The sequence below is a fragment of the Phyllostomus hastatus genome, unplaced genomic scaffold, assembly GCF_019186645.2.
Source record: "Phyllostomus hastatus isolate PE091 unplaced genomic scaffold, TTU_PhHast_1.1 phas_contig_62, whole genome shotgun sequence".
NCBI classification, from domain to species: domain Eukaryota; kingdom Metazoa; phylum Chordata; class Mammalia; order Chiroptera; family Phyllostomidae; genus Phyllostomus; species Phyllostomus hastatus.
Genome location: NW_025333921.1, coordinates 15648198 through 15672315, shown reverse-complemented (window position 1 = coordinate 15672315; position 24118 = coordinate 15648198). Strand labels below are relative to the sequence as shown.

The 24118-nt window shown below is 46.4% G+C and overlaps 1 protein-coding gene across 2 annotated transcripts in view; it reads right to left on the bottom strand.

Moving 5' to 3' along the window:
• THSD4 (thrombospondin type 1 domain containing 4) overlaps positions 1-24118 on the bottom strand; it is a 576129-nt gene that overhangs the window by 457172 nt on the left and 94839 nt on the right. For both annotated transcript variants that reach the window (XM_045848582.1, XM_045848581.1), the window contains one exon: positions 22583-22944. In XM_045848582.1, the coding sequence (XP_045704538.1) occupies positions 22583-22944 (362 nt within the window). The remainder of the gene's footprint in view (positions 1-22582; positions 22945-24118) is intronic.

Below are 24118 nucleotides of genomic sequence, written 5' to 3'. Positions count from 1 at the left end.
ATTATTAACATCTTTATCACTAATTGTACCTTCATTCTTAGCTGATATGGCTTTGAATTAAACTATGCTATAGTGCTTATTTTGCCTTTAGGCACTTCTCAATTAATCTTGGCAACACTTGGGACTCTGTTAATGATGAGGGATCCAGCATGCGGCTTTAAGAGATGCATTTAAGAAGTCAGTCTTAAAAATATGTATAACTTGAATGTAATTTGCGTTTTTCTTTCTCATGCAGGCCAGGTAAAATGAATGACATCATGCAAACGCAAAGGAAAGAATTTCTCTGTGTGCGTATGTGTGTGTCTTTTTTTTTTTTTTTGAAAGATCTGAAAGCCTACCAAAATTTCTAGCCTCAAAGTAAATACTGGGTGGAGACCCTCAGCCGAAGGTCACAGAAATGGGGACGTGAGCAGGGCTTCTCAACTTGAATGTGCCCGGGAACCACCGGCAGATCTTGCTGAGAGACAGGTCCTGACTCAGGAGGTCTGAGGCGGGCCTGAGGTTCTGCATTTCCTACAGGCTCCCAAGTGGTGCTGGAGCTGCTGGTCCACGGACCCACAGCTCTGAGAAACAAAGTCGTGGGAGAGAATTGAAATTCCAAACAAAATGGTGAAAATTCAACAGCCAAATGTATCATGTTATTGAAGAAATATAGGAATAAAGTAAAAACAAACAAAAATCTCTGGGTTTGTGACATCTATAAAAACTTTGCTGTCCCAGGCCATATTGCATGCGGCAGCTCAGCCCGTGAGGGCTGACTGGCCCTCAGCCCTTAGGGGCAGAGGAGGCGGAGCACCTGCTGGTGGCTGAGGACTTGTATAAGCATCTTTTCAAAGGCTGCCCATCACTCCTGAGGGGGTAATGCATACATGTGCAAATGTGCAAATGTATATTTTTGTATTCGCACGGCCTTCTGGGAGGCTCTGTCCAAGCGGGAGAACCATTCAAAACCCACGAATAGCAACACTATTTGAAAGATTATCATTTGTAAACAAACAACAAGCTAATTCTGAGAATCAGACTAAAAAGAATGAGCAGTCAGTTAGCGTGTGACCATGAGAGATGTGATTTCTGCATACTTGACTCGGAACTTGGACACGCAGCAGGGTCGTCCCTACTTGGCCACAAGGACGTGTGTTTCCCTCACAGCTGGTCAGAGCTAATCATCCTGATGGTTCACAATGGCCTCCTCCCCACCAGGCCACTTGCAGAGCGGCTTACATGAACCAGGCAGATTTATGCATAGTTGGGATAATAAGCACAGATGTGGCCGAGGGCAACCCTGTGGCCAGTTACCCTCCCAGGGGTCCATGTGGTAGATGCCTGGGGGGCTGTTAAGCTGATTAGTTCTGCTTGGTCTTCCCATAACCCATCGCCAGAATTTTACTATGGCCTCCCCTATTGTCAAAGCTCTAATTCCAGAAAGTGAAGCCTTAAGAAAGAAACAGAAAAAGCCTGGTTTGAAGATCAAAGATATGCATGCCAGTGTGACACAGTGGTTAATGAACAACTTGGACTGTGAAGCTAGGGTTCCTGGGTTTATATCCCACCTCTGCTACTTACTAATTTGCTTACTTATGTACTGAACCTTTGAAAACATTACTCAGTCTTCTGATGCCTCAGTTTCTTCAAACAGGTCCAAGGCTAGGATGAGGCCAGTGAAGCATGTAGTGTCCGGTACATTCTGGTTGAACCTGAGAGTAATGTCTTTTTAAATTTTTTACCTAAAGGCCTTGCCCTAGCCCAGTCCTCAGTTTATAAATAAATATGATGATAGCTTTCTCATAGGTTGTTGCAAAGAGTAAACAACTTAGTAAGAGCAACAGATTTAAATAATGACTAGCATAGAGCATGCATGATGCAAGAATTTGCTTTTAAAAAATGCTCTGGCTTGGCCATTTAACAGCTCTACAGACTTTGAAAAAGACTGTGCCCTCAGTTTTCTTACCTACAAATGCGAGTATAGCCACTAGGATGGCTATGAGAAAAAGGGCAGATAGTAAAAGTGTTGAAGAGGATGTAGAGAAACCGGAACCCTCACACATTCCTGGTGGGGATGAAAAATGGTACAGTCACTTTGGAAAACTATCTGAACGTTCCTCAGAAAATGAAATGTAGAGTTACCATGTGGCCCAGCAATTCCAATCCTGGGTACATACCCATATAAATGAAAACATATGTCCACACAAAATCTTAACCCAAATGCCTTTCAAGTGAGAATGGACAAACAAAACAGTAGTGTACTACTCAGCCACAAAAGGGATGAAGCATTCATGTACACTATGATACAGGTGAACCTCGAACACATTCTAAGCGAAAGGAGCCAGACACAAAAGGGATGTTTTGTATACTTCCATTTATATGAACTGTCCAGAAGAGGCAATTCCACAGGGACAGGAAGTAGACTGGTGGTTGCCCATTAGATAGTGACGATGGTTGTACAACCTTGTGGATATACTAAAAACCACTGAATTATACACTTCAAATGGTGAATTTTATGGTATGTTAATTTATCTCAATAAAGATGTTATTTTTTACATGAGAACATGAATAATATCGATTTTATCTACTGACAGTGATGTAAAGATCACATGGAGGTTACTAACAGGAACACATTTTTTAAATCTAAAAGCAGTTTCTGTCATGTTTTCCATCATTTATCTCCACAACCTTTAACACACAAACCTTTACCGAGCAACTTCTATGAACATCTATTGAGCACTGTGTGTGACGTTTTCCTGCCTGTCCACACTCCCTGCCCTGATGACATACGTAGATGCAGAGCCCCTTCCCGACGGCACGGCTCACGGATGAAACGCCACAGCAAGCGTTCTGGCACCAGGCCCAGGCCCAGCTCCTCCAGTGACCTACCATGGGTTTGACGGAAATTGTTGTTTCTTGAGATAATGGCTACAAATAGCATTTTGGAGAGGGTAATAAACACATAAAATATTTTCCTCACAGCATGCTGGCTGCCATCCAGGGGTTCATTATGTGTGATGTTGTGCAGCTTTGTGATGTTAATGCTAATCAGTGTGATGATTCCACATCCAAGCTCCTAACTAGGCAGGAACACTGGAAATGTGTCATCCAAAACCATCACCCGTAACTGACAACACCCATATTTCTATTCCCTATCCAAACCCCTCTCCTGAAAGTCAACCACACAGACCCAACTAACCTCTAGGTCAGGAGTCCCCGGGCTCCAGGAGCAGACCGGTACCGGTCCAGGCCTGTTAGGAACCGGCCACACAGCAAGAGGTGAGCTTGAATGTAGTGCGCTTGAATCATCTCAAAACTATCCCCCTACTCCCTGGTCCATGAAAAAATTGTCTTCCACCAAACTGGTCCCCAGTGCCAGAAAGGCTGGGGACCACTTCTCCAGACTAGAGTCGGCTTATCACCTGTGATGTGCGTGAAAGTCACCTGGGAATCTTGTCAAAGTACAGCCTCTGATTCTGCATTTCTAACAAGCTCCCAGGTGATGCTGATGCTATGGGTCCTGGGTGCACACCTTGACAGCCTCACAGAAATCTAAAACTCAACAAATTCAGGCCAAAATTCATCCTCTTTGCTCACCTCTAATTCTTCTTATATTTTCCATCTCAGTAGTTCTCAAACTTAAGCAAGCAACAGAGTTACCTGGAAATCTCGTTTAAATTGCTCGAATGGTCATTGAACACCACATGCAAAGTTTGATTCAGATATGGGGTGGGGACTGAAATGTGCATTTCTAACGAGTTCCCAGGGAGGAATTAAGGGGAAGCATTAAGAGGTCTGTGGTGCTCCATGCATGCCTGTCAGAGCTGGAAAGCCACCAGGTGAGGCTGTCTGTCTGCTGCTTGCAGCTAGGAGGTGACATCGAACCTCTTTCCTTAGTTTCCAGTACAGAGTAAACCAAACAGAGTAAGACCCTGCTCTCCGGAAGCCAAGCTGTTTGTATTTCTTACACTCTCCATTTTTACCCATTTTGTTTTCCCTTAGAGCTCAGTCAAGTCTCTGTGAGAGGGCCAGCCTTTCTCAGCTGTGCTAACATGAACTGCACATGGGCCACAGTACCCTCAGAGCAGCAGCCCAGGGAGCCGCCCACAAGGAAGCCCAGCCACCTGAGCCAGCAGCCCCTGTTGGAGCCCTGACTCAGCTGCCCCTGCTCACACTGCTTCAGCTTGGGATTTTGGGTTTTACAGCATTACAGAGGTGGCATTCCCTGCAGCCAGGTTCCTGTGTTGAGTTGTTAGGTAAACAGACATCAATTCCCCACAGGGAAAATGGGAAGGAAGCTTGTAGGGTGGAAGATGATTTATTCCTGAGACAGCTCAGAGAACCAAAGTGGATGGTGCCCCTGCACTAGAGGCTGTTGAGAAAATCAAAGAACCTATGGAATCTCACTATATCTAATGAATAGTCTACACTGATTTGAAGGGAGCCTTCATGTCACATTTGCACTTTGCACTGACATTATATGCCAAAACTAAACTCTTACTCAGCCAGTGTTTTGAGGCAAATTTACCTGGCCAGTCTTAGCACTGAAGACAGCCCTGAGGGAATAAGAAGGCAAACATCACAGGCCCCTACTCACAAATGCAGATACTGCCTCCAAAATGCCACATTCTCCCTCCCTCTCCCCTCTCACTGAGGAAACAAGACATTTCCAAGTGGCATTTTAAGTTTGGAGAGAGGGGAGGGAGATGTAACTTGCAATTATCAAGTAAAATGCTTTTTCCAAAATCCATTAGTATGACCAAATGCATTTTTAAAGAGGTTTTCATAGACATGTTAAAAAGACACTAAGCCATAGGAGTCCTAAGTAGGAATTATCGTCTCAAGTGCTTACAGATGTACACAGAAACGAGGGCTCAAGGGTCCTCAGTGCAGCCCTGCTGAGCAGGTGGGACACCTGAAACAACCCTAGTAGAACTACGTGTTCAGCAACCTCTCCTCCCCCACCATGCCCACCCCACAGTGCCTCCTGAATAACCTTGAGTACAGCCAGAGAAGAGAAAACCAAAGATCAGCACAAAAAAAGGGAACAGGTCTCTTTAGAATTTGAAAAACTAGGCTTTATCTGTCACAAGCCAAAGTCTGAGGCACAGACAGCACAGGTACGGTTTGTACCAGAGAAAATGAAGAAGGTGCTATGGCCTCGGAAGTATTTCCTCAAACCAAAGGAAATTAAACATTCACCAAGCAGGCAGATGAGGGAAGGACTGAGAGGCAGTCACCAGAGATCTGGCCTGAGGTGGGAAGCAATAGACACTCTAGATTTGTTTAGGAGCCTGAGAAAGAAGAGACCCGCAAGCTTTGTGGGGAAGCCCACATCCCGCCTGGCCCCTGACCAGGGCATGGGAGGGAAGTGTAAAGGTGGAGGGCCCCCATGTATGCTCTGGGCGATGTAAAAGGGTCTTTGTGGAGATGGTGGCAGCAGAGGAAGAAGGCAGCAGTGAGACAGAGCAGACACCCTGTCCCTTCACCAACTAGGCACAGAAGCCCCTCACCCGGGGATTCAGGTCACCCAGGGAGAGGGGGGCAAGAATCCCGACTGAACCAACTATAAACCCTGAGTTGATAATGTTTAATATGATGTGTCTGAGCACCAGAGTTTTCTGGAATTGGCAGTTTTCCTGCAGCAACAGAAATAGGGCTCAGGAACCATGCCAGCTATACAAAAATCAATTGCATCTTTCACATATATGAGTATGATTATAAATTGTAAATCTGGGACTTCTGGCCAAGATGGAGGCGTAGGTAGACACACTAGGCCTCCTTGCACAACCAAAAGAGGAACAACAACAAATTTAAAAACAAAAAACAACCAGAACTGACAGAAAATCGAACTGTATGGAAGTCCGACAACCAAGGAGTTAAAGAAGAAACATTCATCCAGACCTGTAGGAGGGGTGGAGAAGGTCAGCCGGGGTGGAGAGGACTCATGGTAAGGCGGAGGCTGGCAGACAGGGCGGTCCCACATTCACACACAGATAAACCGGGAGGAAAACTGGGGAGCAAGACAGACCTCAAAACCCAGGGTCCCAGCATGGGGAAATAAAACCTCAAACCTCTGACTGAAAACACCTGTGGGGGTTGAGGTGGCAGCAAGAGAAACTCCCAGCCTCACAGGAGAGTTCGCTGGAGAGACCCACAGGGTCCTAGAATGTACACAAGGCACCCACATGGGAATCAGCACCAGAAGGGCCCAATTTGCTTGTGGGTAGTGGGGGAAGTAACTGAAAACCAGCAGATAGCGGAGTAAGTGGCATTGTTCCCTCCTGGACCCATCCCCCATGGACAGCATCAGCAACATGGGTTGTCCCTCCCTGGTGAACAACTAAGGCTCTGCCCCTTACTACGAAACAGGTGCTCTGAGACAACAACAACAAAAAAATGGTCCAAGTGAAAGAACAGATCAAAGCTCCAGAAAAAATACAACTAAGCAACAAAGAGATAGCCAACCTATCAGATACAGAGTTCAAAACATTGGGTGATCAGGAAGCTCAGAGAATTGGTTGAGTATGGTTGCAAAATAGAGGAAAAAATGAAGGCTATGAAAAGTGAAATAAAGGAAAATGTACAGGGAACTAACAGTGACAGGAAGGCAACCGGGACTCAAATCAATGGTTTGGAAGAAGGAAGAAACATTCAACCAGAACCGAATGAAGAAATAAGAATTCAGAAATATGAGGAGAGGCTGCAGAGCCTCCAGAACAACTTTAAACATTCCAATATCTAAATAATAGGGGTGCTACAAGGAGAAGAGGAAGAGCAGGAAATTGAAACAAATAATGAAGGAGAACTTGCCCAATCTGGCAAAGGAAATAGAAGTTGGACCCAAGGAGGAACACACCAAGGCACATCATAATTACATTACCCAAGATTAAAAATAAGGAGAGAATCTTAGAAGCAGCAAGAGAAAAGGAGACAATTACCTACAAAAGAGTTCCCATAAGACTGTCAGCTGATTTCTCAAAAGAGACCATACTGGAAAGAAGTATTCCAAGTCATGAAGGGCAAGGACCTATATCCAAGATTACTCTATCCAGCAAAGCTATCATTTATAATAAAAGGGCAGATAAAGTGCTTCCCAGATAAGGTCAACTTAAAGGAGTTCATCATCACCAAGCCCTTATTATATGAAATGTTAAAGGAATTTATCTAAGAAAAAGAAGCTCAGAAATATGAACAGTAAAATGGCAACCAACTCACAACTATTAACAACCAAAAAAATGAACTAAGCGAACAACTAGAACAGGAACAGAATCACAGAAATGAAGAACACATAGAGGGTTATTAGCAGGGGAGTGGGAGGGGGAGAGAGGGGGAAAAGGTACAGAGAAGAAGTAGCATAAGTGGTAAGTAGAAAATAGACAGAGGAAGGTTAAGAATAGTATAGGACATAGAGAGGCCAAGGAACTTATACGTACGACCCGTGGACATGAACTAAAGGGGGCAGTGCTGGTGGGAGGGGGTGTGAAGGGCAGAGGAGAATAAAGGAGGTAAAATGAGACAATGTAATAGCATAATCAATAAAATATATTTTTAGAAAATTATAAATCTAAAGCGGAGCCTAAGCATCATTAAATAGAATAACGAGTGAGCTAAATTATGGAAACTACCAGAGTACACAGTGGAGAACGATGTGTCTGTTTAAGAGAATGAGGCAGATGTGTATACCGATAGAGAACGGTCTCCAAAATATGGCTAAGTGAAAAAGAACACAACACCGAAGACCACACAGGAAAAAAGATATGCGTATGTATGTGTGTATGCAGGACACACTTCTGAACTGACACAAATGAAATGGGCCATGATTCCCTCTGGGAAGCAGACTTCCACTGGTGGAAGGCAGGCAGATTCATTTGTCATTTCTTATCCTTTGTGCCACCATAAAAAATTTTTTGCCTTCTGCACAGGATTTCAATATATTAAAGTAATATGAAAAACACTAACCTGTTTTCCACTGAATTTTTAAAAATGTAACTGTGCATGTGGGAGGGCCATAAGAAGCAAATACAGGAGTCTGCCATCAGAACTCTCTGAAGCCATGTCTGCTGTACAGGCAATGCCACTAAGGGAAACCAAGTCAGTATACTTAAAACTTAAATACCCAGGCATTGTGACTGGACACAAAATACTCACTCAGAAACAGGCTGTAAGTCCCAAAGACTGAGGGGACAGAAATAGTTTGGGGACAAAATATTCTTCTGAAATATCACCATCAATAACTGAAAAGTCATAACCTCCCAGAAAGATTTTAGGTCAACAAAGGCCATCAGCAGCCTCATGCCCAGACAGGACTGTTGTTGAGTGAAAGGCTTGGCTCCTTCACAAGCCCTCCCATTCTTTGGGGCAAGGCTTGCCAGTTTCTTACTCCTGTGTGCACGATCCCCCAATTCTAGCAGTGGGTCTGACCCAGAACCCAGAGGCACTCTGTGCAGGTTTGTTGAAGTAACAAATATGAGAGACCATAGTTAATTGCTCAGCATATCTAACCAATGGGTTCAGTGAAGTCTACCTCTCTGGCTCTACCAGTAGAGATAAAAAGGCTCTGAGTTCCAATAAGCAAGAAGTCAGGACAGCCCCAGTTATCTGGGTGGGCAGCAATGGGAGCTGGTGAAATTAAAAGTCAGGAGCCACTGGCCACCTAGAGTGACCAAAGAGCCTGAATTCCAGGGGAGGAAAATAGGGGTCACAGGAGGGTGGGCATGCAACAGTAGCTGAAGGGAAGAAACCTGCATTTATGGAGGAGCCACAGGATCCCAGGTAAATGGAATCAAAAGTAATCTGCAGCCTGAAACTGGAAAGAGAGCCCCATGTTCCGAAAACCCTCCCTGTTCCATTATGTTCACCTGCCAAGGGAGAAAAGAGAGCATGTGCTAAGTTCAAAGAGGCTGTGAGCAAATGGTTTAGGTTGAGTGCATCTGTCTCCTGGGAAGTTCAGAACACTGAAACTGCTGCCAAGGCTGTTCCAGGCAATCAATCATCTGGTGTCTACAGAAGATAAGAGGAAAACTAACCACTTAGGGAAACAAAAATTAAGATGATGGAAACGAAAGCTCTCTTGGTTGCCTACTGTGTGGCACACTGTCATATACATTAGCCATTTTGCCCAGTTCTACTGCTGACCCTGAGAAGGATTTAAGACCTATGTCTAAAGACCAGTGTGAGAATCAGCTGACAGGTTTGCTCTGAGCCTTCAGAGAAGGAGGATCCCAAAGGCTTATAAGTTGGGGAGGGGAGAGGAAGAGAGTGGGACACAGACAGAAGTGATAAAGTTGTACTAATAAGAGAAAGGAAAGAGATCTTTTCATCAACAGATTCAGGAACACCACCTGGAATCAAGAGGCAGGCAACCTAGCAAGGGAAGCAGAAAGGTGGTTTTGGAGCGACTATGAGTTTCAAAGGCCCTTTTTGCAACTGGAAGCCAAGCTTCAAAAATACCTATGCACAGTGACCCACCCACTGGTCTCCCAGGAGGTGAGGTCCACGGGGTGGTCCCCACACATCTGTAAAATAAGACTGAGGAGCAGCCTTCAGAACAGACCCAGTCCGTCTGGGACGAGGACCTGGGAGGTGACTTGGACTCTGACTCCAGCTGTTGCCTCAGGCTCCTTCTCCTTGTCTGGGGGATGGTGTTTGAAAATAAGACAAGTCATCACAGTGCTCACTGTGCATCTGAGTGGTCCTGCGTTTCCAGGGTGGGCCTGAGAGGTGGAATGAGACAAGTAAGTGGGCGTCCAGGGAAACAGATTTCAGACCAACAAAAAGCAGTGGTGTCTGGAGGCTGCAGGGATGCCACTCACAGCAGAGCAGGTATTCACTGTGCAGGGACATCTGGGTGCTGAAATCCAGTGTGTCCTCCCAGCAGGGAAATGAATCTGGTCAGAGGAAGAGGCATCTTGTTTGCAGTCACACAAAGGTGAATAGTGGGCTGGTGGAGGTCCAACAGAGAGACATTTCCAGTTCAGCTGAGCCAATATTAGAGAACTCAGAACAAAGAGGTGAGAGCCCTACCTTCCTTTGCGCTGGGCAGGACATCCCGGAAGGTGAGGAGGGTAAGAGGTCAACTGGGACAGAGGCAGTAACGTAGAATGGCAGAAAGAAACTAGGCGCTCCAGCAAGCAGGTGGGGTCAGCCACAGGTTACCAGTGTCATCACGGCTAAGTCACTCCCCATCCCTCACTCACCCCCAGCAGTGAGAAGAGAGAACCATGCCTACCTCAGCTGGCTGTCACATGGGTGAAATGAAACGGTACAGGTAAAGTGCCTAGCACAGAGCTTGGCCCTCAGGGGACACTCCATAAATGGTGGTTACCATGAGGGTGGTACTGTCGCAAAGTTGAGAGACACAAAGCCTGTAACCTTGACACATGAAGGTCACTGCAGAGGTATCCAGCTGAACGTGGGCTGAGTGCTACCAAGCAGGCTTTTCATGAAAGAACAGTAAATGCTTTCATTTCTCCAGTGTCACTGAGAGCAGCGCTCGTGGGAGTCCAGCCTGTTGCTGGCATGGGTTGTAATCTGAACCTGAGCAGCCCTCCAGGGCCACAGGGGCTCAGGGAAACCAAATGAGACTACCCGTGGGGCACGGTGCCTGGCTGGGGCAGGTGCTGAGCGAATATGAGCTCCTAACCCCTCTCCTCTAGGGACTCTCCAACAGTGCCCCCCGCCCACGGGCTGACCCCAACAAGCTGAAGGAAGCTGAAGGACTATTTTCTGTTAAGTTCTGCTGAATTCATTAATGCAACAGTAATAACAATTAAAATGCAACTTGCATTTATTTCTTTTATGTGAAAGGCCCATGGGGGAAGCAATAGTATTTCTCTCATATTCTCGATGTCTCCCAACTCTGAATTTTATACCACCTTCTATATGCCCACTTACCATATATCACTTCATTTTTATCTCTGTCATAAACATGAAATTATTTAAGTATAATAATCATGTGTGAAAATGATGCATACCTTTCTCCCTTGCACCAGAGGAAGTGATTTAGGTGTAAGTCTGTCACCCTTAGTTAATTGAAGGAAAGAGGACTTTATTGTAGAATTTTAGCCCATCCCTCAAAGTATTTAGCATCATATACTTAAATAAATTCAGTGTTCGGACAGCAACAACTTACTGAACACCTGCCAAACATTCCCTCTATGTTATCCCATTTAACCATCACTGCACAAAGCAAAGGGGGTCCTTACTCCTATTTTATGGATAAGGAAACTGAGAGTAAAGGACATTAAACAACCGGTCTAAGCTAGTAAGCCTGTGTGAATGAATATTATTGTGATATTAACAAATGTTACTGAATGAATGAATGGTAAGCTCTTAAGGAGCTTAACAGCTGCAATACAGCACAGCTTATAAATACTAAATGCCATTCATAGAGCATTATAGGGATGGGCTGTTCAGAATGAGAATTTACTGGAAAATGGGGTGAAATTATTGTTTCCCTCCAACTCCAGAAAGAAATGTTTTTAGTACTAGTCTACAAAGAACTGTGTTCCAATCTCCGAGGAAAAGAGAATCTAGGTTAACTGCTGCTGGGCCCACATGACCACAAGGGACCACAAATGTTTCCATATGAAAAAGATTCATGAGAGAATAAAGAAAATAATGTGTTCCTGGAAGTCAAACCATGAAGAGGAAAAAGAAGGCTCTAAGGACAAGACCTAATCTTGACCTTGGCCTGACCTATGGGGCATAGAGGTGAGATTAAAGTTGTGGGCAGGAAGGGATAATAACAGGGGTTAAGAACAGGAACTTGGGGCAGACTCTAGTTCAGATCCTACAATCTACCACCGCTGGGGCCTGAGACTCATCACTTCTCTCTCTAAGAGCAAAGTTCCTCTCATAGAAAAGAAGGGGGCGGGGTGGGGATGATACAGATACTTTATGTATGAGAGTCCTTTGAGATTTAGCTCAAAGTTTTACACACAGAGCATTAGTTTCCTAGGCCTGCCACAGAAAACTACCACAAATTTGGTGGCTTAAAACAACAGAAATTCATTCTCTCACAGTTCTGGACACCAGAAGTTCCAGTCAGTTTCAGTGGGCTGAAATCAAGTTGTTGGCAGGGCTGTGCTTCCTCAGGGCGCTCTACGGAAGAATCTGTCTCCTTGCCTCTCCCAGTTCTGGCGCTGCCAGTACTCCTTGGCTTCTGGCTGTATCACCCCATTCTTCAAGAGCAGCATCTTCCAAGCTCTAACCTATCTTCGCATCACCTTCTCCTCTGTGTCTGTCAACTCTCTGTCTGCTTGTCTCTTACAAGGATAATCATGGTTGCATTTAGGGTGCACCTGGATAACCTAGAATAATCTCTCTATCAAGATCCTTGATGATAACTGCATAGTCCTTTTTCCAAATAAATTCGCTCTTTCAGGCTCCAGAGATTATTAGACTCTAATATCTTGGGGGTGGGGGAAGGTGGGCATTATTCAACTTCCTACACAGTAAACCTTCAGTGAACATCAGCTGTGAATGAATTTGTTAATGTTAATAAAGATTAGCCAAAAGAACTACGTATGACTGAGAAAGGGTCTATGGATGGGTGAGAAAGGGAGGCTGTTAGTACTTACCACGAGACCTAACAGGGAGGCCACAGCAGTTGTCCCCAAACCCTCTCACACACAGGCAAATTACCTGGACCCACATTATAAGCTCAGAGTGGCAGCAGGCAGAGTGGGGAAGCTGGGGTCAGGCAAGCCTGCATCCAGGCCCCACTCTGCTCCTTCCAGGAGCAGGAAGCTACGGCTCAGTGCCAACTATAAGATGAAGCTGCTTGAGGCTCAAACAGTGCACATGTGAGTGATGTGGCACATGGTAGGTGCTATAAAAATGATGGTTATTAACACAAATGAGTTCGCAATGTGCGCAGGGAAGATAAGGAAATGACAGTAACCCGCACATACAGGAAACATCCCGGCTCCCACCCTTACTACAAGGCATGTCAGGCTGCCACCAGGCATGCATCCAAGGGGAAGTCCTAGGGGTCCCAGATGCAAAGCCGAGATCCCCCTTCTGGGACACACATATTGCAGTCAGGCTTTTTCCATAGCCCATCATATCTTTCTTCTGGAACCCAGAGTTATGAATGACTTGGAGGAGGTTCAACATAGCATTCTTATGGCAAATGTGATCTTTGTTCTGATAACTAATGAAATACTTCTGACACTTAATGAAATGCCACAAGAAATGAACAAGGGCTCTTTGGAGCCTTGTCTGAGATCAGAGTAACTCAAGCTTAAAATCTGGCTCCAATCCTTCCTAACCTACAGGCAGAAATGTACATACCAGTGGGCCCAGCTCCGCTGCAAACTCCCACTGAACAGGGCTAGGATTTCCGATTTAGAAACCAAAGCATATTAAAACCCCGTTTATCTGGTTAGCATCAACAGGTAACTTCTTGTCAAACAATTCAGGGACTAAGTGGAAATCCTGCTTCAAAAGGTAAAGAAATGAAACTTCCCTTGCAGGAAGAAAACAAAAAAAAACACCAAAAATGTGAAGTATACATTTCAAACAGATGTACCTGCTTTTTCTGCTAACTGCCCAGGATTGCCAGGGAGATTTTCCAAGGAGAAACACAAACAAAGCCAAAGATTTCCCTTCTCTTTGCCATGTGGTTTCTGCCCCCCTGCGTGTAACAAGACTCCCCAGGTATCTGCTGCAGGTCAGGAAACCGGCATGTGGCTTTGTGAAGTTTAATTAACAACAAGTTTTTTTATCCTGCATCATGGAGCCCATGGGGCTCCAGGGGCCCCCAGGACAGAAATAACATATTGCTCCAGAGTTATTAATGATGAAATGCAAATAGCCTCCAAGAAAGTGGGCAGGAAAGGAGGAGCTAAAAAAACAAATGATTCCTACTAGCAGCCAGGGACAGTTCCCTGGGGAGGCAGGAAAGGGCGACTAAGGCCTGTGATCTAAGCTTGATCTGTCTGTCCTGTTTCAAAACTAACAGCCCTTTCAAGCAAAAACACACACATGCTCGTGCAAACACATGCATATGTGCACACACACACTGCACATTTGCATGCTGACACTCATAGGCATGCACGTGCACACTCATACAAGAAGTTACAGAAAAAGACACAAGGCTCTAAAACTCAAAGATAATATATATGTATGGTCAATGATAAAATAATCAGCTATGTTGTTTTTGAACAGTGTCTTATATTTTTTAAAATACTTTTACAGCTATTACCTCATTTGACCCTCTCAATAGGCCTCTGTGGTAGACAGAGCACATATAATTATGTACATTTTATAGACTAGATTAAGTGATTCCCGAAGGCTATCCAGCAGGCAAATGGTAGTACTGAGACAGGAAGTGGGGTCTAATGACTCCAAGCCGAGGGCTTTTTTTGAGGTAAGAAACATGAATGCTTCCAATAGAAAAGGGCCAAGGCTCAGGGGGAGACCAAAGAAAAGGTCAGACGTGTCGATGATACTTTTAGGAAAACTCATGTTATGAGACAGAAGTCTGAACAGAGGGATCTGAAGGGTAGTGATGTTGATGCATCTGGAGAGAAGGATATCCATCATCTTGTAGAGCGTGTTTGAAAGTGTGTCTGAGGGCTGCATCTCCCAGCCACCTTCTTCCCTTTCCAGTATTTGGGATGACAGACGGTGGTGGGAACGTTTAAAACAGCAGCAATTGGGCCGCAATAATGCATCAATAACTAGCAAGAGACATAAACTAATGGAATAGATTTCCATTTTTACAAACATGTAATCTATGGCCCAGAGAAATGAGGTGACCTGCCCAAGATGAAAACACTGGTGAGAGTTGGAAACTGGACCCTGGACTCTGAACTTGGGATGCAGGACTCTTTATCCCATGCAGCTGCCTCAGGCATCTATTATCTGTAAGCTCATTAGCAGCACTGGTCTTGGTTAACATCGATGCCCAAAGAACACTGAAAGGCAGGGTAGGATGCGCAGCTTTCTTTTTCTTTAGGGGGGGAAGTACTGCTATATTTCCCCTGGACAACAAGTAGATGTGATGTGGCAAAGTGGCCAGTGGTCCTGCTAGCATAAACATTGTACTATTGCTTTAGCATTCTTTTTTTAATGGATTTGAGAGAGAAAGAGAGAAACATAGATTTGTTGTTCCACTTATTCATGCATTCTTTGGTTGCCTCTTGTTTGTGTCCTGACTAGAGATCGAACCTGTAACCTTGGCATATCAGGATGATGCTCTAACAAACTGAGCTCCCCAGCCAGAGCACCTTGGGTATTCTGAAGATTTCAAAATGCAAGCTTTATTATGGTCATCTGGATAATGCTCCTGCCAGCCAAGATGTCCACATCCTAATCCCTAGAACATATGAATGCTACCTCATGTAGTGAAGGTACTTTGCAACTGTGGTTAAGCTGAGGATCTTGAACTGGAGATAGGACCCTGGGTTACCTAAGTGGGTATAGTGTGATCACAAGGGTCCTCATAAGAATGAGATCACCAGGTGAAAGTTATAGAAAAAGCAAATGGCAGAAGCAAGAGGGTGAAGTGACAGAGAAAAGGCCCAGGAGCCAAGGAACACAAGAAACCTCTTAGAGCTGGAAAGGGGAAGGACACAAATTTCCCCCTGGAGCCCCCAGGAAGAAGTAGCCCTGATGACATCTTGATTTTAGACTTCTGACTTCCATACTGCAAGAGAATAAATTTGGGTTGTTTTAAGCCACTAAATTTGTTGTAAGAGTTACACCATCAATGGAAAGCTAACACACCTATTGCAAAATTAGACGGCACGTCTTTGCTGCCCAGACAGTAAATGCTCGCTTCATGAGATGTGGCACAGCCAAATGTCCTGAAAATCACAAGGGCACCACGAGAGATTTAGACTGACTATACACTGCAAACATTGTCTAGCTTTAAAACAGCAAAGAGTTGGCTTTCCACGCTCATGGGAACATCTGTCTCAGAGAATTTCTAGTTTGCCCCCCTAGGGCTGCTCCACAGTCCCACTTTAGAAAGGAGGCCGGTGACTGCCCAGTCCTGCCTGGACACGCCCTCACAGGCAGCCTGTGCCCCAGACCCACTAGACTGCTTCTGCCTTATAGAACGTGAGGCTCACTCATGCATCCAGGGCACCACCCCTGCAGTTTGCTTTTTGGGGAATGCCCTCCTCACTCTTGGGCTCTGCTAAAATCCTTCCTTCTTCCTCAAAGCTCAGCTTAGTCATCACTTCCTCTGTGAAGCCTTCCTTGGCCTCCTCCACCCCCACTCTCTCCCCCTTCCCACTTCCAGAGCACCCCTCGTAAGATGGCCGCAAGCACTTGGTCTTAGAAATGCACATTTGCTCGTCTTTGACCCCCAGTGTGAGTCTCTTGAGGACAGGAGACTTTGCTTCTTGTGTTACCAAAGCATTGCCATCCCCTATCCATTACAAGTACTTTCTAGCTGTTTCCAACCTGAGAAATGCAAACTCCTATTTAAAGGAAGTGGCTCTACCACAAAGTTATCTTGATTGCCTGAGAATTTGCTCCAGCTCTGGGCTCCCAGTGTCCCAGCACATGGAAGGCAGTCTGCCACGTTCACCAAGTGCATATGAGTCATGGTGCTGAGCACTGTGTGGGAAGTATTTAATTCACGGCAACCCAGTGAAGCAGGTGTATTACCATCCCCGTTAGGGAAAGGACACAGGACTAGTAAGTGGCAGAGCTGGGCAGAGAACCCAGATCTATCAGCTCCAGGGCCGAACTCTTCCCTATCATGCAACACACAGCCTTTCAAGAGGTGTTAGCTTCTGCACCCACACCCTACCTCAACATCTGAGGGTATGGCTAATAGACTAGACAAAAATAAAACCAATATTTCAAAGAAAAACAGTAAGTGGAAACTGAGCACTAAGTGCTCTTGGGGTGGGGGTCGGCACAGCCTCTATAAAAACATCCCTGATGCAGGTAAATTCCCTTTTAACCTGAAACCAGCTCCCCATCTCCACAAGGTTCTGGGAAGCCCTCCCTCGGCAACCTTTCTGACACACTCCACCTCATGGAAACAGTGGCCGTGACTTACACAGTTGTGACTTTCATTTCCCAGCTCCCACAGCTGTCTCCAGGAGACGGAAGTTGTGGACGTGGCACTGCTCACTGGTGGAGAGGAGGAACGCTCTGCCTCTTGAGAGCTCTGAATGAAAGCCAGCGAGTCTCCCACCCTCCAGGCTCCAGCCAGTTCACAGGTGTGATGATCAGGAAAACCGGCCACTGTAGGCAAGAGTAAGGAAGGAGGCCCCCTGGCAGGAATGCCTGCCTGGTAGTGGCTCCCTGGAGACCAGAGTGGTGAGGACGGTACCGGCAGTGCTCCTCAGGAGGAGTGGGCAGTGCCCTCACACCCTGACTTTGTGGAAGTTGGGTTACACTGGCCAGTAGACATTTACAACATGTTTCTGTAAGGTTATGTGCTTCGACTCTGGGCAGCAGGGACTCTCTCTGGATGCTGTTTTCACCAGACATTTTAGGAACAGAAAGAAACCCATTTGGTTGTGGTGTTACAAACGGGAAGGTTCTACAGTAACAGGGCTCCTTCCAGCTCCCTCCAGTCTTCAGGTGTCCATTCCAGAGACTGAGGGAAAGGCTTTTCTACTTGGGACAGTCTTCAGTGTCACAGGAGTGTGTTGCTGCCCAGCTGTACATGCTGCCAGACTCACCCGACACCTCCTCCTCACCTGCCCCTTCCCCTTCAGCCATCACCAGGACACAGCCTTGGGCATGATCAGAGGGAGGACTCAGTTGAGAACCCTAGGATCTGTTGGCCAAGACCTGCAGGTTGAACACCCCCAGTGTAGGGCCTCCCCAGGTGGCCAGTACTCTGACTACATCCGGGGGAAAGGCCACCCTTTTCTGAGCATGCCACACCCAGAAAGGGCATAGGACAGGGTGCCCAGGCCCTGCCCTTCTGGACTGGACCTCAGTTCCTGGCTCACCATATTCCTGTGTGGCCCCACTTCTCCACCTGATCCTTCCTGCAGAACCAGAGGTCTAACTGTGACTCTCTAACACACTAACGCCCAGCCTTTAAACCCATAATGGGAGTTAGAGCTACAGTTTATTGAGCACCTACTATGGACCAGACAATATAAATATATTATTTCATTTAATTGTGCAACAATCCCATGTGATAGGTGTTATTATTACTCTCATTTGAAAGATAAAGCCCCTGAGGCTCAGAGAAGTTTAGTGACTTTCCTAAGTTCAGGATCCTTGAGAGAGCTCTAATAAATACTACATGATTTCAACAGCTTTTCAGAGTGAGATTTGAAGTACGTTTTAATGAGACAAAAGTTTAATGTGGAAGTAAGTGAATCCCCAAAATTTGCAGATATATTCCAGGTAAGTAAATTCTACTTATTCTTCAAGGTTGGGTTCGATTCTACCTGCCCTATACAGCCGTCCCAGATGGCTCCCTCCCACGAGGCATTCCCACCTCCTGAGCTCTGCTCACACCTTGACTGTCTCCCACCACAGGCGGTGTTTCACAGGCTTCCCACTCATCCACCGCCAGAGTATCGGGGCCCCAAGAATTGGGTCTCTGCCTTCTAATTTTTTTGAACCCCTTTGGTGCCTGAGAGTAGATGCCAAGATTCCCCTGATTAAGAGACCTGAACACTGAGAGGAAGAGATGCAGTTATTTTTAAGCCTTCACCGCCAAATCCCATCCATTTTCAAAATGTGCCCCAAACTGTCCAATCTCCAAGCAGCTTTTCTCACCATACCTGTTTGAGTGAGCAACCTCACTGCCAATAACCATTTCCAACACCCATTACAGTGAAGAAAAAATTTAGTGGCTGATTTGGACAGATCTACGTGGAATTCTGCTTCAGTTGACCCAGAACAGTGATCTTGAGCATTTAACTTTATTCTTCTGAGCCTCAGGTTTGCTATTTATAAAATGTGAATCTATGTATCTGCCTCGCAGGGCTGAGGGACTTTGTTACAGTGTGAATCTGTGTATCCACCCCACAGGACTGAGGGACCTGTGTCATAGTATGGTTCTATGTATCCACCTCATGGGCCTAAGGGACCCGTGTCACAGTGTGAATCTGCATATCTACTTCACAGGACAGAGGCAGCTGTGTCACAGTGTGGTCCTATGTATCTGCCTCACGGGCTTGAGGGACCTGCGTTATAATGCATTTGATGTAATGCCTGCAGAGAAGACATGCTCCGAAATGGTAGTCATATTCATTGCAGTCAATAATTCATCAAAGTGCTAAAGTGCCCCACAAGGAAGGCATTTACATACATGCGTTCTGATCTGCTAGAGCAGTGGTTCTCAAACTCTGGAGTATGTCAAAATAACTTAAAATTAAATTACCTAAGTCACACCACAGATTCTGCTGTGGGGACAGCAGAATCCCCATTAGGCTGGGCAGATTGTGGGGCCTGAACAGCTCTACTTTTAACAAGACTCCCCACCACTGCAAGTGATGCTGATATGTGCTCACTAAACCTGGTAAATTCTGCTGGTCAATATTTGATTCCCAAATTCTTTTCCATGGAAATTTGAGGTTCCAAAGATACTTCCAGACCCATGGTTTCCAAACTTGTTTGGAATATATCCATGTCTGAGCACAATCTTTAGAGATTCAGATGTTGGTTTGGGATATGACCAGAGTGTCAAGATTTCTAAAAAATGGACAAAGAATTCTAATAATCAGCCAAGGTTAAAAACCACTGCTCCCTAGGGATCTAGATCCCAGGCTTTCATAGTATGTCTCTGAGGTTTCAACCAGAGCAGCTCAGCTTTTGCCTTTGTAACAAAGTGAGCTTCCATCTAAGGCTGATTTTGCACAAAGGATTCTTATGCTTTAAAAAAAATAGTTTGCAAACAGCTGTTCTAGACTGTCAGTAAGAACTTTCAGCTCCCCACCCCCAATGTGGTTTTTATACCTTTGTGTCTGTCCCAGAGCCTGACAACATAGTAGATGCTTAATAAATATTTGTTGGAAGGCTGAATAGTTTTGTTTTATTTGTTATCTGGCTCCCATTAAGTTTTCAGTTGCCTAGCATAACAGTCTAACAGTTTCTTAAACATCTAAGCCCTAACAGCCTTCGCCTCAAACCTCAAACCTGAAACAGAGAGTGAGGCAGACAGCCATCCAGAGAACACACTGACATTTCTTCTGGGGTCACATATACTATGCAAGCTCCTAATCACTAATAAACATAAGCAAATGCGATTCTCATCAGCCAGGAAGAGCGTGACATTCATCGGCAGCACAGGCCTCCCAGGCTAATATTTGGATTATTTCATCTGAAACTGTCAAATTACAAGAGCATGATAAAAACTTGTAGGAACTTCATAGTAAACAGTAACTGGCCCCTTGTCAATAAGTTAGAAAAGAAAATCTGCCTGCTGCCAAAACGCACGGGCCAGAAAGCCTGGAGCCCAGGCCGGCAGCCAACGAGAGCCTGTTCCCTGGGCAGCTTTTCTCGGTTCCCAACCACAGAGGCTGGAAGAGAGTTCCCCGAGGACGCTAAGGATCTGGGAGTCAGTAGCACCTTCCAGTCGCAGCTTTTTCTGTGGCTTTATTTAGGACTCGGAGTGGCTATTTAACACCTAAAGTTCTCAGATTCCTCACATGTAACATCTACTTCATTGGGTCCTGAGAGTCATGACTGCCTGGGTTCAAATCCTAACTCTTAACACACTAGCTTTGTAGCCTCAGGCAAGTCACCTCACTTCCCTGCGCTGCCATCCCCTCACCTCTACGACAAGGGTGTTAGCACCCATCCGATAGGGGTGTCAGCGTGAAGCGCGAGGAGCAGCGCCTGCCATGGAGCGGGCATGCAACAAGCCTTAGCTATTACACACCTGCAATTCCGAAACCAAGAGTTCTGAAAGCCAAGTTTTTGTCTTTCATTTTCTTTTATCATTTTTGTCAGTTTGATACCAAATTCATCGGGCGGCGAACCTACCCCTAACAAACATAAGGCTATTTAAGGTCTCTTTTATCCCACGTGATGTGAAAATTCATGTTTCACTGCAGAAATAGTAATGTGTTTGATTATGGGACGCTGCCTCACACCAGAGAAGGAATGATATTAATGTGTGAAATACGCCCTAAACTGCCTTTCTAAAATCTGAACAGTTCTGAATTCTAAAATGCACTGGCAAAAGCATTCCCTGGGAGGGACTGGTGAGCTGTGTTCCTACAGGGCAGGGTCAGAATGAAAGGAGGTAACATACGATAGCCCTCAGCTTCAGTAGCAGCAGACCCTCCATCCAGACCGACACTGCCGGGGACTTGGGTTTCTAGGCAGGAAGAGAGAGAAGGAAACACCCTCTCCCAGCTGAGCCCTCTCTTTCTCTCCCACTGACAGGTCCTGCCAAGCCATGAAACTCTCAGCTCTTTTCTATCAGCCCAAATATGGTTTATCCCTCAGAATTCAGCTAAAATATCTTCTCTGTGAAATGATTCCTTACCCCAACTCCTGATGACCAGGTTAAGAGCATGTGGCAAGGAGGCTCGATGGGTTGCATCTCCTCTCCACCTCCAGGCCCTGGCAGGGACAGTCTGCAGTGCTGGGCTGAGAAGGACTCTCACATAGCATCTAGCCACAGTGCTAAAGGGTGGCCATGCGTGCTGACGTCTGAACTGCAACTGACAAGAGAGGCATGGTCACCCACCTGACAGGCTCATACCTGCCTGCAATGGGCATTAACTCGGCTTGACCACTAAATTAGATATGTCTTAAGCACAGAAACCGTATCTTACACTATCTGTTCTCTGTTATTGTCAATGCTTTTTTATAAATATTCTCTCAGATTCTACCATGGGTCTAGGCCATGTAATCTGTAAATACTGCTTTTTTCAGTATCTGTCAAGCTTTTGACAGGATTTTCTCAGCATCTGTATTCCTGCCTTACCCGTGGGCTCTGCCTACTTTGGCGTATTTATGCTGGCATAGCCAGGGAAGCTTCTCAGCGCTATACATCTATTTTAATGCCACTATGCCATTTCTATACTTCATGTTTTGTTGAGACTCTAAACAATGTGTAGGTCCTTAATTAGACATAGCCTCAAAGCTGTGTGTTTACTCAAAATGTTTTGTAGAAACTTTCTAGAAAAGTTCACAGAATCCTGAAACATACCACCTGAGAGCAGGTAACACTTGAGACATTCAACTTGTCCAAGGATTTGAAACCCGTGAGGTTAAAAGGCACCTTGGATTATAAGGTACCTTGTCCTCAGCTCAAATCCACACAGCCTAGGGCCAGGGTTCTCCTTTCCTCCTGCACCAGGCAAGCAGCACTGGGAGGGAGGTCTCCGCACTTGGTCCCCTTTTCATCCTCCACAGGGCCTCCCTAAGGTTGATGCCTAAGGGCTTCTTAGAATTAGCTTCACTTTGAAGACTATTCAGAACCACAGAGTGGGGTGGGAGTGGCCTCAACGCTTTAAAAGGCTGCAAATAAATCAAAAGATGAAAGGAGATACATGGAGCCAAGAATTCCTCCCCACCCAGCAGGAGCAATGCATTACCCCAGCAATCTGTGGTGCAGAGCGGCGTGCGGCACGCGGGGCACGGAGACTGGGCAAGGGCCTTAGCGGGTGGCGGGTGGGCAGGGGTCGGGGAGGGCGTGTACCTTCTGTCCGCTGTGGGTTCTCGGACCCGCGCCTGGGGGTGCCGGCTGCCCCTCAGTACCGGGCCCTGGCGGCTGGCGTTGATGCCCACGGGGACGCGAGACTCCTCGCGGCTCCGGTGAAGCGGCACCGACGTGCGCACGGCGGACACCACGTGGCCAGAGAAGGCGTGCGCTGGGGCTCCCGGCCGCGGGCCGCCGCGCGAGCGGTAAGATCCGGGCAAGCACGGCCGCGTCTGCTCCATCACGCCGCCGCTGCAACTGCGGGAGCAGGCGGACCAGGGGCCCCAGGCGCCCCAGACGCCTGGGACGCCGCTGCCGCTGTCCTCGGAGCCGCCCTCGGCCGCTGCCATTCGCTGAGGCACCTGCAGAGACAGAGGTCTGTTAGGGGACCAGGACACCCGCTCCTGCTTCGCTCTCAAAGACTGTGGATAACCTGACAGGCTTGTCCATTAGGCACAAGTAGGCACAGGGCCTGTTTTAAAATTTGAAAAATAAAATGAATATAATCCCACCTGGATTGTATTTGTTTTTATACCTGCGCACTCATAAAGTATAATTTTAAATATTTTTTATGGAGGAAAGGACTCACCAAGGCACAAGTGCTTAGGGCTTAGGAAAGTAATGATGCAGTCCTTGCTTTGGGTGCCAAGGCTTTGGAGAGCTCAGTGTGGTGCCCTCACCTCCTAGTGAGGCTCTCCCCTCGCTGGGGAGTTCCCTTAGCATCAGTCAGGCTGGAAAGGGATTTAGGGCAAAATCGAACCTGTGCATAGCAGAGAGCCTGGCACTACATATTCAGTCACCTTTTTGACATTCTTCCTGCTTCCACAGTGAATCAAGGGAGGTGGAAACATCAGAAAGTTTTACAGTTCTGTCCAGAAGGTGAGTGTACACTCCTGTTTATTTAACTGGCCGTTTCCCAGAGACCTACCCACCAGGCCTGGCATGGTGCTAATGGTGAGTGCATAGTGTGCCTTCATTATGTAGACATGGCTGAGCACCAGCTGTATACCAGTACTGAGTTAGTACCCGAAGACAAAGAGAAAAGCACCTCAGGTCCATACATATGGCCTGGATGCAGCAACAGAAGAGCTCTAAAGAGCCAGTGCAAGGTTGGGGGAGGTCCTGGGGGTAGACAGGGGGAGGCGGGGCTGGGGCATTGAGAAGGCATCAGAGGTGGGATCAGAGTAATAGGTGAAATCACACAGATTACAGGTGTGATCACACCTGGCCCACTGAGTGCCAGGGAGATGTGTAATCTCCAGTCCTCACAGCAGCCCTGGTTACTGCCACTCTCACCTTTCAGAGGTGAAGTTCCCCAGCTGAGGTTGTGGTGTGTGACCTGCCCTAGTCACGTCATTTCAGCAAGGCTGGGACTTAAGTCTACCCAGCTCCCTGCTCTCTCCCCAGCAGAGGGCTGCTTTTGTGCTTCGGGACCCCTCATCTGGAATGTCCTTCCTTTCCATGGGACAAGCAACACTGTGACTTTCCTTAGAAGGCAGGTTTTTCAGTAATCCTCAGGCTTCCAATGAAAATGCA